This window comes from Somniosus microcephalus, unplaced genomic scaffold (assembly GCF_052327205.1).
Source record: "Somniosus microcephalus isolate GS21.2 unplaced genomic scaffold, FLI_Smic_1.0 unresolved_chr2, whole genome shotgun sequence".
Lineage (NCBI taxonomy): Eukaryota > Metazoa > Chordata > Chondrichthyes > Squaliformes > Somniosidae > Somniosus > Somniosus microcephalus.
In genome coordinates, this window is record NW_028225180.1 from 72,787,380 (window position 1) to 72,801,327 (window position 13,948).

Below are 13,948 nucleotides of genomic sequence, written 5' to 3' on the forward strand. Positions count from 1 at the left end.
TCCTACGTCATTCCTGCCATCCCGGGTATCAGCCTGGTGAATCTTCGCTGCACTCCCTCCATGGCAAGAACATCCTTCCTCAGATAAAACGACCAAAACTGCACACAATACTCAAGATGTGGTCTCACCAAGGCTCTGTACAACTGCAGCAAGACATCCTTGCTCCTGTACTTGAACCCTCTCGCTATGAAGGCCAACATACCATTTGCCTTCTTAACCGCCTGCTGCACCTGCATGCTTACCTTCAGCGACTGGTGCACAAGGACGCCCAGGTCTCGTTGCACTTCCCCTTCTCCCAATCTATTGCTGTCAGATAATAATCTGCCTTCCTGTTTTTGCCACCAAAGTGGATAACCTCGCATTTATCCACATTATACTGCATCTGCCATGCATCTGCCCAATCACCCAACCTGTCCAAATCATCCTGGAGTTTCTCGGCATCTTCCTCACAGCACACACGCCCACCCAGCTTTGTGTCGTCTGCAAACTTGGAGATATTACATCTAGTTCCCTCGTCTAGATCATTAATATATATTGTGAATAGCTGGGGCCCAAGGACCGATCCCTGTGGTACCCCACTAGTCACTGCCTGCCACTCGGAAAAAGACCCGTTTATTTCAACTCTTTGCTTCCACGAGACAAGGCAGCTGGACACATGGAAGAGAGCAAGTGGGGTGTGGAAACCTGTCGACGTGTCACAGACTCCAGGCCTGGTCGCTCACTGATGCGATTGGATTTTATTGAACCAGAGATAATACACTTTGCACCAATAGAACAGTTAATACAATAGGCAAAAATACTGCGGATGCTGGAAATCAGAAGTAACAGAAAACGCTGGAAATGCTCAGCGGGCCAGGCAGCATCGGTGGAGAGAGAAACAGAGCTAACGTTTCAGGGCGGTGACCCTTCCTCAGAACTGGAAAAGGTTTAACAGGTTTTTAAGCAAGTGCAGGGGCAGGGAAAGGGAGGAAAGAACAAAGGGAAGGTCTGTGATAGGGCGGAAGGCAGGAGAGATTAAAAGACAAAAGGGACGATGGTGCAAGGCAAAAGGAGATGGTAACGGGACAAGTTAAGAACAGTTAATATTTCTACAGCAGTCCTCACACAGAGGGATGCGTCTCGGAACGCTGTACAGGGATGGAGATGCAGCGTGGGATAACAGTCACAGTGTAAAATAACACAGTGTAAAATACATTGTAACATAACTGCAATATACAGTGAAATATACAGTGTAAAACACAGTGTAAAAATAACCAACTCAGACAGGAATACACGGAGCATTGAGATCTGTCCTGGGGTCAGATTACAGCCAGAGGGCACCGAGTGTTACCTGATCCCAACTCAATGTGGTATTTCTAAATGAGATGACAGAACATTTCCACCCGGAGGTCTATTCGCCCCTTTAAAAAGGATCAGGTGTGAACTGGGGCTCAGTGGGTGTATCTCTCTCTCTCTCTCTCTCTCTCTCTCTCTCTCTCTCTCTGAGTCAGAAGGTCATGGGTTCGAGACCCACTCCAGAGACTTTAGGCCTTAATCCAGGCCAACACTCCCGCTGCCAGTACTGAGGGAACCCCGCACTGTCGGAGGGGCGGTACTGAGGGAGCGCCGCACTGTCGGAGGGGCGGTACTGAGGGAGTGCTGCACTGTCGGAGGGGCAGTACTGAGGGAGCGCCGCACTGTCGGAGGGGCAGTACTGAGGGAGCGCCGCACTGTCGGAGGGGCAGTACTGAGGGAGCGCCGCACTGTCGGAGGGGCAGTACTGAGGGAGCGCCGCACTGTCGGAGGGGCAGTACTGAGGGAGTGCCGCACTGTCGGAGGGGCAGTACTGAGGGAGTGCCGCACTGTCGGAGGGGCAGTACTGAGGGAGTGCCGCACTGTCGGAGGGGCAGTGCTGAGGAAGTGCTGCACTGTCGGAGGGACAGTACTGAGGGAGCATCGCACTGTCGGAGGTTCGGTACTGAGGGAGTGCTGCACTGTCGGAGGGGCAGTACTGAGGGAGTGCCGCACTGTCGGAGGGGCGGTACTGAGGGAGTGCTGCACTGTTGGAGGGGCAGTACTGAGGGAGCGCCGCACTGTCGGAGGGACAGTACTGAGGGAGCGCCGCACTGTCGGAGGGGCAGTACTGAGGGAGCGCCGCACTGTCGGAGGGGCGGTACTGAGGGAGCGCCGCACTGTCGGAGGGGCGGTACTGAGGGAGCGCCGCACTGTCGGAGGGGCAGTACTGAGGGAGCGCCGCACTGTCGGAGGGGCGGTACTGAGGGAGCGCCGCACTGTCGGAGGGGTGGTACTGAGGGAGCGCCGCACTGTCGGAGGGGCAGTACTGAGGGAGCGCCGCACTGTCGGAGGGGCAGTACTGAGGGAGTGCTGCACTGTCGGAGGGGCAGTGCTGAGGAAGTGCTGCACTGTCGGAGGGACAGTACTGAGGGAGCATCGCACTGTCGGAGGTTCGGTACTGAGGGAGTGCTGCACTGTCGGAGGGGCAGTACTGAGGGAGTGCCGCACTGTCGGAGGGTCGGTACTGAGGGAGTGCTGCACTGTCGGAGGGGGCTGTACTGAGGGAGCGCCGCACTGTCGGAGGGGCAGTGCTGAGGGAGCGCCGCACTGTCGAAGGGTCGTTACTGAGGGAGTGCTGCACTGTTGGAGGGGCAGTACTGAGGGAGCGCCACACTGTCGGAGGGGCAGTACTGAGGAAGCGCCGCACTGTCGGAGGGGTGGTGATGAGGGAGCGCCGCACTGTCGGAGGTGCCGTCTTTTGGATGAGACGTTAAACCGAGGCCCTGTCTGCTCTCTCAGGTGGATGTAAAAGATCCCACGGCCAGTATCGGAAGAAGAGCAGGGGAGTTCTCCCCGGTGTCCTGGGGCCAATATTTATCCCACAACCAGCACTAAAACAGATTATCCGGTCATTTATCTCATTGCTGTTTGTGGGAGCTTGCTGTGCACAAATTGGCTGCCACGTTTCCTACATTACAACAGTGACCACACTTCAAAAAGTACTTCATTGGCTGTAAAGCGCTTTGGGACGTCCTGAGGTGGTGAAAGGCGCTGGAGAAATGCGAGTCTTTCTGTTCCTGTATTTGCTGGGGTTGTCCAGGGTCCCAGGCTCAGGTTCAGTCGGACTGGGGGAAAGGGGAGACCCTCAGTATCTAGACAGTCGACACATGTCACAGCGGCAGGTCTTGGCCGTGAAGATATTGATCTCTTCTCTCCTAGGGCCGCAGAACAGTCTCACCTTCACCTGGGAAAGACAGAAGGAGCCTGTTAGAGCCGTCAATCAAACTCCACCTCCACACAGATCTGGGGAGCGAGGGGGGGACGGAAATCGAGCGAGGGACGGGATGAAAAAGAGCAAGGGGAGAGGAAGAGAGCGAGATGAGGGGAAGAGAGCGAGGGGAGGGGAAGAGAGTGAGGGGAGGGGAAGAGAACGAGGGGAGGGAGGGAGAGAGAGCGAGGAGGGGAGGGAGAGAGAGCGAGGAGGGGAGGAAGAGAGAGCGAGGGAGAGAACGAGGGGGGGACAGAGAGAACGAGGGGGGGACAGAGAGAACGAGGGGGGGAGCGAGCGAGGGGGAGAGAGAGAGCGAGGGAGGAGCGAGAGAGCGAGGGGGGAGAGAGAGAGCGAGGGGGAGAGTGAGAGAGCGAGGGGGAGAGTGAGAGAGCGAGGGGGAGAGTGAGAGAGCGAGGGGGAGAGTGAGAGAGCGAGGGGGAGAGTGAGAGAGCGAGGGGGAGAGTGAGAGAGCGAGGGGGAGAGTGAGAGAGCGAGGGGGAGAGTGAGAGAGCGAGGGGGAGAGTGAGAGAGCGAGGGGGAGAGTGAGAGAGCGAGGGGGAGAGTGAGAGAGCGAGGGGGAGAGTGAGAGAGCGAGGGGGAGAGTGAGAGAGCGAGGGGGGAGAGAGAGAGCGAGGGGGGAGAGAGAGAGCGAGGGGGGGAGAGAGAGAGCGAGGGGGGGAGAGAGAGAGCGAGGAGGGGAGAGAGAGAGCGAGGAGGGGAGAGAGAGAGCGAGGAGGGAGAGAGAGAGAGCGAGGGGGAGAGAGAGAGCGAGGGGGGAGAGAGAGAGCGAGGGGGAGAGTGAGAGAGCGAGGGGGAGAGTGAGAGAGCGAGGGGGAGAGTGAGGAGAGCGAGGGGGGAGAGAGAGAGAGAGCGAGGGGGGAGTGAGAGAGTGAGGGAAGAGAGAGAGGGCGAGGGGCAGTGAGAGAGCGAGGGGGAGTGAGAGAGCGAGGGGGAGTGAGAGAGCGAGGGGGGAGAGAGAGAGAGCGAGGAGGGAGTGAGAGAGCGAGGGAAGAGAGAGAGAGCGCGAGGGGGAGAGAGTGTGCGAAGGGGAGAGAGAGAGAGCGCGAGGGGGAGAGAGAGCGAGTCGGAGAGAGAGAGAGCGAGGGGGAGAGAGAGCGAGGGAGGGGGAGAGAGAGATAGAGGGGGAGAGGGAGAGAGAGAGCGAGGGGGAGTGAGAGAGCGAGGGGGGAGAGAGAGCGAGGGGGGAGAGAGAGCGAGGGGGGAGAGAGAGAGCGAGGGGGGAGTGAGAGAGCGAGGGGGAGTGAGAGAGCGAGGGGGAGTGAGAGAGCGAGGGGGGAGAGAGAGCGAGGGGGCGAGAGAGAGCGAGGGGGAGTGAGAGAGCGAGGGGGGAGAGAGAGAGCGAGGGGGGAGAGAGAGAGCGAGGGGGGAGAGAGAGAGCGAGGGGGGAGAGAGAGAGCGAGGGGGAGAGAGAGCGAGTCGGAGAGAGAGAGAGCGAGGGGGAGAGAGAGCGAGGGAGGGGGAGAGAGAGATAGAGGGGGAGAGGGAGAGAGAGAGCGAGGGGGGAGAGAGAGAGCGAGGGGGGAGAGAGAGAGCGAGGGGGGAGAGAGAGAGCGAGGGGGGAGTGAGAGAGCGAGGGGGGAGAGAGAGAGCGAGGGGGAGAGAGAGCGAGTCGGAGAGAGAGAGAGCGAGGGGGAGAGAGAGCGAGGGAGGGGGAGAGAGAGATGGAGGGGGAGAGGGAGAGAGAGAGCGCGAGGGGGAGTGAGAGAGCGAGGGGGGAGAGAGAGCGAGGGGGGAGAGAGAGAGCGAGGGGGGAGTGAGAGAGCGAGGGGGGAGAGAGAGAGCGAGGGGGGAGAGAGAGCGAGGGGGAGAGAGAGAGCGAGGGGGGAGAGAGAGAGCGAGGGGGGAGAGAGAGAGCGAGGGGGGAGAGAGAGAGCGAGGGGGGAGAGAGAGAGCGAGGGGGGAGAGAGAGAGCGAGGGGGGAGAGAGAGAGCGAGGGGGGAGAGAGAGAGCGAGGGGGGAGAGAGAGAGCGAGGGGGGAGAGAGAGAGCGAGGGGGGAGAGAGAGAGCGAGGGGGGAGAGAGAGAGCGAGGGGGAGAGAGAGAGCGAGGGGGGAGAGAGAGAGCGAGGGGGGAGAGAGAGAGCGAGGGGGGAGAGAGAGAGCGAGGGGGGAGAGAGAGAGCGAGGGGGGAGAGAGAGAGCGAGGGGGGAGAGAGAGAGCGAGGGGGGAGAGAGAGAGCGAGGGGGGAGAGAGAGAGCGAGGGGGGAGAGAGAGAGCGAGGGGGGAGAGAGAGAGCGAGGGGGGAGAGAGAGAGCGAGGGGGGAGAGAGAGAGCGAGGGGGGAGAGAGAGAGCGAGGGGGGAGAGAGAGAGCGAGGGGGGAGAGAGAGAGCGAGGGGGGAGAGAGAGAGCGAGGGGGGAGAGAGAGAGCGAGGGGGGAGAGAGAGAGCGAGGGGGGAGAGAGAGAGCGAGGGGGGAGAGAGAGAGCGAGGGGGGGAGAGAAGAGAGCGAGGGGGGAGAGAGAGAGCGAGGGGGGAGAGAGAGAGCGAGGGGGGAGAGAGAGAGCGAGGGGGGAGAGAGAGAGCGAGGGGGGAGAGAGAGAGCGAGGGGGGAGAGAGAGAGCGCGAGGGGGAGAGAGAGAGCGCGAGGGGGAGAGAGAGAGCGCGAGGGGGAGAGAGAGAGCGCGAGGGGGCGAGAGAGAGCGAGGGGGCGAGAGAGAGCGAGGGGGCGAGAGAGAGCGAGGGGGCGAGAGAGAGCGAGGGGGGAGTGAGAGAGCGAGGGGGGAGTGAGAGAGCGAGGGGGGGAGTGAGAGAGCGAGGAGAGAGAGAGAGCAAGGGGGGAGAGAGAGCGAGGGGAGATAGAGAGAGAGCGAGGGGGTAGAGAGAGAGAGCGCGAGGGGAGAGAGAGAGCGAGGGGAGAGAGAGAGCGAGGGGAGAGAGAGAGCGAGGGGAGAGAGAGAGCGAGGGGAGAGAGAGAGCGAGGGGAGAGAGAGAGCGAGGGGAGAGAGAGAGCGAGGGGAGAGAGAGAGCGAGGGGGGAGAGAGAGCGAGGGGGGAGAGAGCGAGGGGGGAGAGAGCGAGGGGCGAGAGAGAGAGCGAGGGGAGAGAGAGAGAGCGAGGGGGGAGAGAGAGAGAGCGAGGGGGGAGAGAGAGAGAGCGAGGGGAGAGAGAGCGAGGGGGAGGGAGAGAGAGCGAGGGGGAGGGAGAGAGAGAGAGCAAGGGGGGAGAGAGAGAGCGAGGGGGGAGAGAGCGAGCGAGGGGAGGGAGAGAGAGCGAGGGGGAGGGAGAGAGAGAGAGCGAGGGGGGGAGAGGGAGAGCGAGGGGGGGAGAGAGAGCGAGGGGGGAGAGAGAGAGCGAGGGGGGAGAGAGAGAGCGAGGGGGGAGAGAGAGAGCGAGGGGGGAGAGAGAGAGCGAGGGGGGAGAGAGAGAGAAAGAGAGCGAGGGGGGGAGAGAGAGCGAGGGGGGAGAGAAAGCGAGGGGAGAGTGAGAGCGAGGGGAGAGTGAGAGCGAGGGGGCAGAGAGAGAGAGCAAGGGGAGAGAGAGAGCGAGGGAGGGGGGAGAGAGAGAGTGCGAGGGGGAGAGAGAGCGAGGGAGGGGGAGAGAGAGATAGAGGGGGAGAGGGAGGAGAGAGAGCGAGGGGAGTGGAGGGGAGAGAGAGCGAGGGAGAGAGGAGGGGAGAGAGAGAGAGAGGGAGAGGAGAGAGCGAGTGGAGGGGAGAGAGCGAGGAGGGGAGAGGAGAGAGAGAGGGGGAGAGAGCGAGGGGGGAGAGAGAGAGCGAGGGGGAGAGAGCGAGGGGGAGAGAGAGCGAGGGGGGGAGAGAGAGAGCGAGGGGGGAGAGAGAGAGAGCGAGGAGGGAGTGAGAGAGCGAGGGAAGAGAGAGAGAGCGAGGGGAGAGAGTGTGCGAAGGGGAGAGAGAGAGAGCGAGGGGGAGAGAGAGAGCGAGGGAGGAGCTAGAGAGCGAGGGAGGGAGGGGGGAGAGAGAGAGAGCGCGAGGGGGAGAGAGAGCGAGAGAGGGGGAGAGAGAGATAGAGGGGGAGAGGGAGAGAGAGAGAGCGAGGGGGAGTGAGAGAGCGAGGGGGGAGTGAGAGAGCGAGGGGGGAGAGAGAGAGCGAGGGGGGAGTGAGAGAGCGAGGGGGGAGTGAGAGAGCGAGGGGGGAGAGAGAGAGCGAGGGGGGAGAGAGAGAGCGAGGGGGGAGAGAGAGAGCGAGGGGGGAGAGAGAGAGCGAGGGGGAGAGAGAGCGAGTCGGAGAGAGAGAGAGCGAGGGGGAGAGAGAGCGAGGGAGGGGGAGAGAGAGATAGAGGGGGAGAGGGAGAGAGAGAGCGAGGGGGGAGAGAGAGAGCGAGGGGGAGAGAGAGCGAGTCGGAGAGAGAGAGAGCGAGGGGGAGAGAGAGCGAGGGAGGGGGAGAGAGAGATAGAGGGGGAGAGGGAGAGAGAGAGCGAGGGGGGAGAGAGAGAGCGAGGGGGGAGAGAGAGAGCGAGGGGGGAGAGAGAGAGCGAGGGGGGAGTGAGAGAGCGAGGGGGGAGAGAGAGAGCGAGGGGGAGAGAGAGCGAGTCGGAGAGAGAGAGAGCGAGGGGGAGAGAGAGCGAGGGAGGGGGAGAGAGAGATGGAGGGGGAGAGGGAGAGAGAGAGCGCGAGGGGGAGTGAGAGAGCGAGGGGGGAGAGAGAGCGAGGGGGGAGAGAGAGAGCGAGGGGGGAGTGAGAGAGCGAGGGGGGAGAGAGAGAGCGAGGGGGGAGAGAGAGCGAGGGGGAGAGAGAGAGCGAGGGGGGAGAGAGAGAGCGAGGGGGGAGAGAGAGAGCGAGGGGGGAGAGAGAGAGCGAGGGGGGAGAGAGAGAGCGAGGGGGGAGAGAGAGAGCGAGGGGGGAGAGAGAGAGCGAGGGGGGAGAGAGAGAGCGAGGGGGGAGAGAGAGAGCGAGGGGGGAGAGAGAGAGCGAGGGGGGAGAGAGAGAGCGAGGGGGGAGAGAGAGAGCGAGGGGGGAGAGAGAGAGCGAGGGGGGAGAGAGAGAGCGAGGGGGGAGAGAGAGAGCGAGGGGGGAGAGAGAGAGCGAGGGGGGAGAGAGAGAGCGAGGGGGGAGAGAGAGAGCGAGGGGGAGAGAGAGAGCGAGGGGGGAGAGAGAGAGCGAGGGGGGAGAGAGAGAGCGAGGGGGGAGAGAGAGAGCGAGGGGGGAGAGAGAGAGCGAGGGGGGAGAGAGAGAGCGAGGGGGGAGAGAGAGAGCGAGGGGGGAGAGAGAGAGCGAGGGGGGAGAGAGAGAGCGAGGGGGGAGAGAGAGAGCGAGGGGGGAGAGAGAGAGCGAGGGGGGAGAGAGAGAGCGAGGGGGGAGAGAGAGAGCGAGGGGGGAGAGAGAGAGCGAGGGGGGAGAGAGAGAGCGAGGGGGGAGAGAGAGAGCGAGGGGGGAGAGAGAGAGCGAGGGGGGAGAGAGAGAGCGAGGGGGGAGAGAGAGAGCGAGGGGGGAGAGAGAGAGCGAGGGGGGAGAGAGAGAGCGCGAGGGGGAGAGAGAGAGCGCGAGGGGGAGAGAGAGAGCGCGAGGGGGAGAGAGAGAGCGCGAGGGGGCGAGAGAGAGCGAGGGGGCGAGAGAGAGCGAGGGGGCGAGAGAGAGCGAGGGGGCGAGAGAGAGCGAGGGGGGAGTGAGAGAGCGAGGGGGGAGTGAGAGAGCGAGGGGGGGAGTGAGAGAGCGAGGAGAGAGAGAGAGCAAGGGGGGAGAGAGAGCGAGGGGAGATAGAGAGAGAGCGAGGGGGTAGAGAGAGAGAGCGCGAGGGGAGAGAGAGAGCGAGGGGAGAGAGAGAGCGAGGGGAGAGAGAGAGCGAGGGGAGAGAGAGAGCGAGGGGAGAGAGAGAGCGAGGGGAGAGAGAGAGCGAGGGGAGAGAGAGAGCGAGGGGAGAGAGAGAGCGAGGGGGGAGAGAGAGCGAGGGGGGAGAGAGCGAGGGGGGAGAGAGCGAGGGGCGAGAGAGAGAGCGAGGGGAGAGAGAGAGAGCGAGGGGGGAGAGAGAGAGAGCGAGGGGGGAGAGAGAGAGAGCGAGGGGAGAGAGAGCGAGGGGGAGGGAGAGAGAGCGAGGGGGAGGGAGAGAGAGAGAGCAAGGGGGGAGAGAGAGAGCGAGGGGGGAGAGAGCGAGCGAGGGGGAGGGAGAGAGAGCGAGGGGGAGGGAGAGAGAGAGAGAGCGAGGGGGGGAGAGGGAGAGCGAGGGGGGGGAGAGAGAGCGAGGGGGGGAGAGAGAGAGCGAGGGGGGAGAGAGAGAGCGAGGGGGGAGAGAGAGAGCGAGGGGGGAGAGAGAGAGCGAGGGGGGAGAGAGAGAGAAAGAGAGCGAGGGGGGGAGAGAGAGCGAGGGGGGAGAGAAAGCGAGGGGAGAGTGAGAGCGAGGGGAGAGTGAGAGCGAGGGGGCAGAGAGAGAGAGCAAGGGGAGAGAGAGAGCGAGGGAGGGGGGAGAGAGAGAGTGCGAGGGGGAGAGAGAGCGAGGGAGGGGGAGAGAGAGATAGAGGGGGAGAGGGAGAGAGAGAGCGAGGGGGAGTGAGAGAGCGAGGGGGGGAGAGAGAGAGCGAGGGGGAGAGAGCGAGGGGGAGAGAGAGCGAGGGGGGGAGAGAGAGAGCGAGGGGGGAGAGAGAGAGAGCGAGGAGGGAGTGAGAGAGCGAGGGAAGAGAGAGAGAGCGAGGGGAGAGAGTGTGCGAAGGGGAGAGAGAGAGAGCGAGGGGGAGAGAGAGAGCGAGGGAGGAGCTAGAGAGCGAGGGAGGGAGGGGGGAGAGAGAGAGAGCGCGAGGGGGAGAGAGAGCGAGAGAGGGGGAGAGAGAGATAGAGGGGGAGAGGGAGAGAGAGAGAGCGAGGGGGAGTGAGAGAGCGAGGGGGGAGTGAGAGAGCGAGGGGGGAGAGAGAGAGCGAGGGGGGAGTGAGAGAGCGAGGGGGGAGTGAGAGAGCGAGGGGGGAGTGAGAGAGCGAGGGGGGAGTGAGAGAGCGAGGGGGGAGTGAGAGAGCGAGGGGGGAGTGAGAGAGCGAGGGGGGAGTGAGAGAGCGAGGGGGGAGTGAGAGAGCGAGGGGGGAGTGAGAGAGCGAGGGGGGAGTGAGAGAGCGAGGGGGAGTGAGAGAGCGAGGGGGAGTGAGAGAGCGAGGGGGAGAGAGAGAGCGAGGGGGAGAGAGAGAGCGAGGGGGAGAGAGAGAGCGAGGGGGAGAGAGAGAGCGAGGGGGAGAGAGAGCGAGGGGGAGAGAGAGCGAGGGGGGAGAGAGAGCGAGGAGGGAGTGAGAGAGCGAGGGGGGGAGAGAGAGAGCGAGGGAGGAGAGTGAGAGCGAGGGGAGAGAGAGCGAGGGGGGACAGAGAGAACGAGGGGGAGAGAGAGCGAGGGGGAGAGAGAGAGCGAGGGAGGAGAGAGAGAGCGAGGAGGGAGTGAGAGATCGAGGGGGGGAGAGAGAGAGCGAGGGGGGAGTGAGAGAGCGAGGGGGGAGTGAGAGAGCGAGGGGGGAGTGAGAGAGCGAGGGGGGAGTGAGAGAGCGAGGGGGGAGTGAGAGAGCGAGGGGGGAGTGAGAGAGCGAGGGGGAGTGAGAGAGCGAGGGGGAGAGAGAGAGCGAGGGGGAGAGAGAGAGCGAGGGGGAGAGAGAGAGCGAGGGGGAGAGAGAGAGCGAGGGGGAGAGAGAGAGCGAGGGGGAGAGAGAGCGAGGGGGAGAGAGAGCGAGGGGGGAGAGAGAGCGAGGAGGGAGTGAGAGAGCGAGGGGGGGAGAGAGAGAGCGAGGGAGGAGAGTGAGAGCGAGGGGAGAGAGAGCGAGGGGGGACAGAGAGAACGAGGGGGAGAGAGAGCGAGGGGGAGAGAGAGAGCGAGGGAGGAGAGAGAGAGCGAGGAGGGAGTGAGAGATCGAGGGGGGGAGAGAGAGAGCGGGGGGAGGAGGGAGCGAGGAGAGTGAGAGCGAGGGAGGAGAGTGAGAGCGAGGGGGGAGAGAGAGAGCGAGGGGGGGAGAGAGAGAGCGAGGGAGGAGAGAGAGAGCGAGGGAGGAGAGAGAGAGCGAGGGGGAGGAGAGAGAGCGAGGGGGAGGAGAGAGAGCGAGGGGGGGAGAGAGAGAGCGAGGGGGGGAGAGAGAGAGCGAGGGGGGGAGAGAGAGAGCGAGGGGGGAGAGAGAGAGCGAGGGAGGAGAGTGAGAGCGAGGGGGGGAGAGAGAGAGAGCGAGGGAGGAGAGAGAGAGCGAGGGGGGAGAGAGAGAGCGAGGGGGGAGAGAGAAAGCGAGGGGGGAGAGAGAGAGCGAGGGGGGAGAGAGAGAGAGCGAGGGAGGAGAGAGAGCGAGGGAGGAGAGAGAGCGAGGGAGGAGAGAGAGAGCGAGGGGGGGAGAGAGAGAGCGAGGGGGGAGAGAGAGCGAGGGAGGAGAGTGAGAGCGAGGGGGGAGAGAGAGAGCGAGGGGGGAGAGAGAGAGCGAGGGGGGAGAGAGAGAGCGAGGGGGGAGAGAGAGAGCGAGGGGGGAGAGAGAGAGCGAGGGGGGAGAGAGAGAGCGAGGGGGGAGAGAGAGAGCGAGGGGGGAGAGAGAGAGAGCGAGGGGGGAGAGAGAGAGCGAGGGAGGAGAGAGAGAGCGAGGGAGGAGAGAGAGAGCGAGGGAGGAGAGAGAGAGCGAGGGAGGAGAGAGAGAGCGAGGGAGGAGAGAGAGAGCGAGGGAGGGAGAGAGCGAGGGAGGAGAGTGAGAGCGAGGGGGCAGAGAGAGAGCGAGGGGGCAGAGAGAGAGCGAGGGAGGAGAGAGAGAGCGAGGGAGGAGAGTGAGAGCGAGGGAGGAGAGTGAGAGCGAGGGAGGAGAGTGAGAGCGAGGGAGGAGAGTGAGAGCGAGGGGGGAGAGAGAGCGAGGGGGAGTGAGAGCGAGGGGGAGTGAGAGAGCGAGGAGGGAGAGAGAGAGCGAGGGGGAGTGAGAGAGCGAGGGGGAGTGAGAGAGCGAGGAGGGAGAGAGAGCGAGGGAGGAGAGAGAGCGAGGGGGGAGAGAGAGAGCGAGGGGGGGAGAGAGAGAGCGAGGGGGGGAGAGAGAGAGCGAGGGAGGAGAGAGCGCGAGGGGGGGAGAGAGAGCGAGGGGGGAGAGAGAGAGCGAGGGGGGAGAGAGAGCGAGGGGGGAGAGAGAGAGCGAGGGAGGAGAGAGAGCGAGGGAGGAGAGTGAGAGCGAGGGGGCAGAGAGAGAGCGAGGGAGGAGAGAGAGAGCGAGGGAGGAGAGTGAGAGCGAGGGAGGAGAGTGAGAGCGAGGGAGGAGAGTGAGAGCGAGGGGGAGTGAGAGAGCGAGGAGGGAGAGAGAGAGCGAGGGGGAGTGAGAGAGCGAGGAGGTAGAGAGAGCGAGGGAGGAGAGAGAGAGCGAGGAGGGAGTGAGAGAGCGAGGAGGGAGTGAGAGAGCGAGGGGGGGAGAGAGAGAGCGAGGGAGGAGAGTGAGAGCGAGGGGGGAGAGAGAGAGCGAGGGGGGGAGAGAGAGAGCGAGGGAGGAGAGTGAGAGCGAGGGGGGAGAGAGAGAGCGAGGGAGGAGAGTGAGAGCGAGGGGAGAGTGAGAGCGAGGGGGGAGAGAGAGAGCGAGGGGGGAGAGAGAGAGCGAGGGGGGAGAGAGAGAGCGAGGGGGGAGAGAGAGAGCGAGGGGGGAGAGAGAGAGCGAGGGGGGAGAGAGAGAGCGAGGGGGGAGAGAGAGAGCGAGGGGGGAGAGAGAGAGCGAGGGGGGAGAGAGAGCGAGGGGGGAGAGAGAGCGAGGGGGGAGAGAGAGCGAGGGGGGAGAGAGAGCGAGGGGGGAGAGAGAGCGAGGGGGGGAGAGAGAGCGAGGGGGGAGAGAGAGCGAGGGGGGAGAGAGAGCGAGGGGGGAGAGAGAGAGCGAGGGGGGAGAGAGAGAGCGAGGGGGGAGAGAGAGAGCGAGGGGGGAGAGAGAGAGCGAGGGGGAGAGTGAGAGAGCGAGGGGGAGAGTGAGAGAGCGAGGGGGAGAGTGAGAGAGCGAGGGGGGAGAGAGAGAGCGAGGAGGGGAGAGAGAGAGCGAGGAGGGAGAGAGAGAGAGCGAGGGGGGAGAGAGAGAGCGAGGGGGGAGAGAGAGAGCGAGGGGGGAGAGAGAGAGCGAGGGGGGAGAGAGAGAGCGAGGGGGAGAGTGAGAGAGCGAGGGGGAGAGTGAGAGAGCGAGGGGGGAGAGAGAGAGAGAGCGAGGGGGGAGTGAGAGAGCGAGGGAAGAGAGAGAGGGCGAGGGGGAGTGAGAGAGCGAGGGGGAGTGAGAGAGCGAGGGGGAGTGAGAGAGCGAGGGGGGAGAGAGAGAGAGCGAGGAGGGAGTGAGAGAGCGAGGGAAGAGAGAGAGAGCGCGAGGGGAGAGAGTGTGCGAAGGGGAGAGAGAGAGAGCGCGAGGGGGAGAGAGAGCGAGTCGGAGAGAGAGAGAGAGCGAGGGGGAGAGAGAGCGAGGGAGGGGGAGAGAGAGATAGAGGGGGAGAGGGAGAGAGAGAGCGAGGGGGAGTGAGAGAGCGAGGGGGGAGAGAGAGCGAGGGGGGAGAGAGAGCGAGGGGGGAGAGAGAGAGCGAGGGGGGAGTGAGAGAGCGAGGGGGAGTGAGAGAGCGAGGGGGGAGAGAGAGCGAGGGGGAGAGAGAGCGAGGGGGCGAGAGAGAGCGAGGGGGGAGAGAGAGAGCGAGGGGGGAGAGAGAGAGCGAGGGGGGAGAGAGAGAGCGAGGGGGAGAGAGAGCGAGTCGGAGAGAGAGAGAGCGAGGGGGAGAGAGAGCGAGGGAGGGGGAGAGAGAGATAGAGGGGGAGAGGGAGAGAGAGCGCGAGGGGGGTCTCTCTCT

At 64.2% G+C, this 13,948-nt stretch overlaps 1 protein-coding gene across 1 annotated transcript in view; it reads right to left on the minus strand.

Moving 5' to 3' along the window:
• Positions 1 to 2,997: 2,997 nt before the first annotated feature.
• The window catches only part of gpha2 (glycoprotein hormone subunit alpha 2), an 18,369-nt gene continuing 7,418 nt past the window's right edge, over positions 2,998 to 13,948 (minus strand). Inside the window, exon 4 of the mRNA XM_085976071.1 lies at positions 2,998 to 3,238. Within this exon, the coding sequence (XP_085832197.1) occupies positions 3,140 to 3,238 (99 nt within the window). The 3' untranslated portion in view covers positions 2,998 to 3,139. The remainder of the gene's footprint in view (positions 3,239 to 13,948) is intronic.